Here is a 3,794-nt window from a genome sequence, read left to right on the forward strand (position 1 = left end):
TTATCTTTGTCTAACATAAATTCAAAAAGAAACTCAGAATTAATAGGCATTAATTTTAAGATAAACCAACATTCCTCATTATTTCATTAGGAGTTGCGAAATCAATGACGTGTCAGTGATAAAAATAACAGCTTCATCACTCTCTCTTATTAACCTTCTTCGCTAAATATCTCTCTCAAGGGAAACAAGAACAGCTATTGCAAGATACTTCAATTACTCATATTCATGTCTTTGTTTAGACCTACCTTCTCAAATGAGTTCAACAAATCAGACATCGATGAGCTTAGGTGGGTGATTCACATCCGGCAAACCCTAGAAGAAGAGCTTGACGAAGAAGATGATGGCGAATTCCTTGAGTCTATTTTCAACGTTCCCAAGTCCCTTATGACCATTGATCCAGATTCTTATATCCCGAAACAGGTTTTAATATATATTTTCTCAATGATCTTAAAGTGAATCCACATTTTTTTCCCTAATAAATTTATCAATTTTCCATTTTAATCTTTCGAAATTACTCCCTGTCGTAGGCCATTGAGTAATTTTCTTAATAGTTTAGCTTCTTGTTCTTCTTTTCCTTTTATATATATACTGCCATGAATTCAACTGATTTTATTGTCTGGGACATTATTTTTAGGAGGAACCAAACATGATTATTATAATATTTTTCAAATTTAATTGGCATTGACTCAAGGTTTATTTATCCCGTTTTGGTAAAACTGATCAAACTTAATTCAATATGTATTTAATTATATATATTGAAAGAGAATAACGTAACAAAAGTATTGTTAAATAAGTTGCACAACTTAACATTTAAATCTAATCAAGTCAATATAAAGTTATTATAATCACAAACTGAATCAAAATTGGTAATTAATAATACTCATTAATCAAAATTATAGTCATATGCAGGATGATACTTTCTATATAACATTTTATAAGACAAAAATAATTCTAATACGATGCCATTTTGTGCTAACAACTGAAAAATAATAGTAAAATTTATGAACCGATCAAACTAACAATCTAACCCCTTTTTCTAATTGTATTTTTTATCAGTTCTAAAAATAATTTATTCTGTATATGAGCATTTTAGACCAGTTCAAGCATCAGTTTACTGATTTTTTAATTGAATTGACCAACTATATTCCACCGTTTTCTAGATTTGACACTTGATCATAAGGAAGAAATCGTATCTGTAAGTATGATCAACTTATTTATCTTTGTGAATTTATACTTTTAACAGATTGCAATTGGTCCTTACCATTGTTGGCGTCCACAGCTGAGGGATACGGAGAGGGCCAAACTTGCTGCAACAAAAAGACTTCAAAAGAAGCTTCAGATTAGCCTCAACTTAGAACATCTTGTTGACCAACTGAGAAAATATGAGCATAGGATTAGAGCCTATTACCACAAGTACTTAAATTTCAATGGCGAAACCTTAGTGTGGATGATGGTTATTGATGCCTCCTTCCTCCTTGAGTTTCTTCAAGAAGGAAGAGTGATGGATTATGGTTGGAGGAAATTAGGTCATAATGAAATCCTAAGGGACATACTAATGCTTGAGAATCAGATCCCATTATTTGTTTTGAGAAAAGTTTTAGAGTTGAAATTATCATCAATAGAATCAGCGGATGATATGCTTCTTGCTATGTTGATAGGGTTCTTTAAAGAAATTTCCCCTTTTAAGACTATTAAAGAAAATTTCCCAGAGATCTATCAGGTTTCGCAATTTGCACATTTGTTAGATTTCTTGTACAATATGACTGTGCCCAAATTAGAAGAACAGCCAAATATGATTGACTTTGACGACCATAATAGAGACATGGAAGGAAATGAAAAATCCATTGTGAGATATGCCTGTAAGATTTGGAGGATGGCTTCAAAATTAACCAAGTCTTCAATAAGTTTCATTCAGAAGGTATTATTAGACTTCTTTTTCACATTAATTAAATCTATATACAGGTGTATCAACTTATGTCAGATTTCTCTAACCCTAGGGAATGAAACATTTCAATGAGCTCAATTTAAAAAAATTAGCAAGTGGGTTTATAAAGTTTTAGTAATGAAAATATGTAAGATAAAATAATAAGAAAAACTAATTAAAAGTGTTTAATACCACTTCTCCAAATTTTCAAATCAAGCTCATTAAAATTTTTTTCCCCTCCGTTTTCCTCATACCAAACAAATTATAAATGTGCTCCCTGATAGACCACCTGGTTTGGAGTCCGTTTTGCATTTAGATCATCTGTGGGTACTATGAATTAATGTAATCTTGTACAATAGATTTGTATGTGTGACTTTGATCGAGTTTAATTCAGAGATTAATTTAGTTATTTTCTTCAGGTACTGTTATACAAGCCAATGAAGATCATAATTTGTTTGCCTTTGACAATCATTTGTAACCTTCCAGTGATTGGAATGATAAAACACTCTTTGGAATACTTGTTTTTCTCAGAAGAGAAAGAGCAACAAAAACCCGAAATTGTCGATCTCAAACAACCACCATTGATGGAGGAAATCGTTATCCCTTGTGTTACAGAACTCTCAAACTCTGGAATTTGCTTCTCACCCACTAATGGAGCAATTCAAAGCATCAGATTCGATGCAGAAACAACCACACTGCACCTTCCCACAATAGCCATAGACATCAACAGTCAAGTGTTGCTCAGAAACTTGGTTGCTTATGAAGCATCAATTGCATGTGGGCCACTTGTTTTCACAAGATACACAGAATTTATGAATGGGATTATAGATTCTGGGGAAGATGCCAAGATACTGAGAGAAAAAGGGATTGTTCTGAACCACCTGAATAGTGATGAACAAGTGGCTAACCTATGGAATGGGATGGGTAGATCCATTGAATTGACAAAAGTACCATTCTTGGACAAGGTCATTGAAGATGTGAACGAGTACTATAATGGTAGGATGAGCGTTAAAGCTTGGAGATTTATGAAGCTTTATGTGTTTGATTCATGGCAGTGTCTGACATTTCTAGTTGTCGTATTCATATTTATCTTGATGTTCTTGCAAGCTTTCTGCTCTTTCTATGGATGCAATCGCAGAAATCATGTTAAGGCTAGGTGATTCGATAGTGGAATACAATACTTTCTCCAAAGCATAAAGTTCTACAGTGTATAGCGGTTGGACTTGGTTGTGTGATCTGGTTTTGCTGGATTTTAGATCCGGCTTTGATGAGCCGGGTTATTTAATAAGAGTTTTTCATCTGGGGTCACTTATTATGGTACTCTTTCAGTCTTAAATATAAGACCTATTTTGTAGTATAATTTATACTACAAAATGAGTCTTATAAAATTTAGGACCAAAGGAATATTTTGTTTGCTTAAGAGCTACCTTTGACCCAAAACTAACTCTTAAATAATTAAAAATTTAAAAACTTACTTATAATATTTTTGGGTTAATATTTACTCAGTAAAATAGAATTATTTCTAAACTTTGAAAAAATATAACTAATTCTATAAAATTCGAAAGCAAGTCATTCAAAGTTAAAGCATTTGAAAAATCCTGTCCAATTTTTCCAAAAAAATTATTTTCTCAAAATTATAGAAACTTTAATAAGTTACTTTTTCATATGTTCTGGGTCTTCTTAAAGAATCCACAACTTTTTATGTGACCGTTTAAATCCATAACTTTTCATTTTCACAATCTCAAAACTAATATATAATAAAATACGTAACTGGCTATCGCTATCACATGCATAATTACATCCCATATACAATAAAACAAGACTTATACATAACCTCCATAAATATTTTCTTTAAGCACATAATGTGAAA

General features: G+C 31.9%; 1 protein-coding gene across 1 annotated transcript; it reads left to right on the forward strand.

The window, feature by feature from the left end:
* Positions 1-225: 225 nt before the first annotated feature.
* Positions 226-3,084, forward strand: LOC114734377 (putative UPF0481 protein At3g02645). Its single transcript, XM_028922021.1, has 3 exons — positions 226-420; positions 1,244-1,859; positions 2,411-3,084. The coding sequence occupies exons 1-3, from the start codon at positions 226-228 to the stop codon at positions 3,082-3,084; spliced, it is 1,485 nt and encodes a 494-aa protein (XP_028777854.1).
* Positions 3,085-3,794: the final 710 nt, after the last annotated feature.

Source organism: Neltuma alba, unplaced genomic scaffold (genome assembly GCF_004799145.2).
Source record: "Neltuma alba isolate B1F8T4 unplaced genomic scaffold, ASM479914v2 tig00013087_pilon, whole genome shotgun sequence".
In the NCBI taxonomy this organism is placed as follows: Eukaryota; Viridiplantae; Streptophyta; class Magnoliopsida; order Fabales; family Fabaceae; genus Neltuma; species Neltuma alba.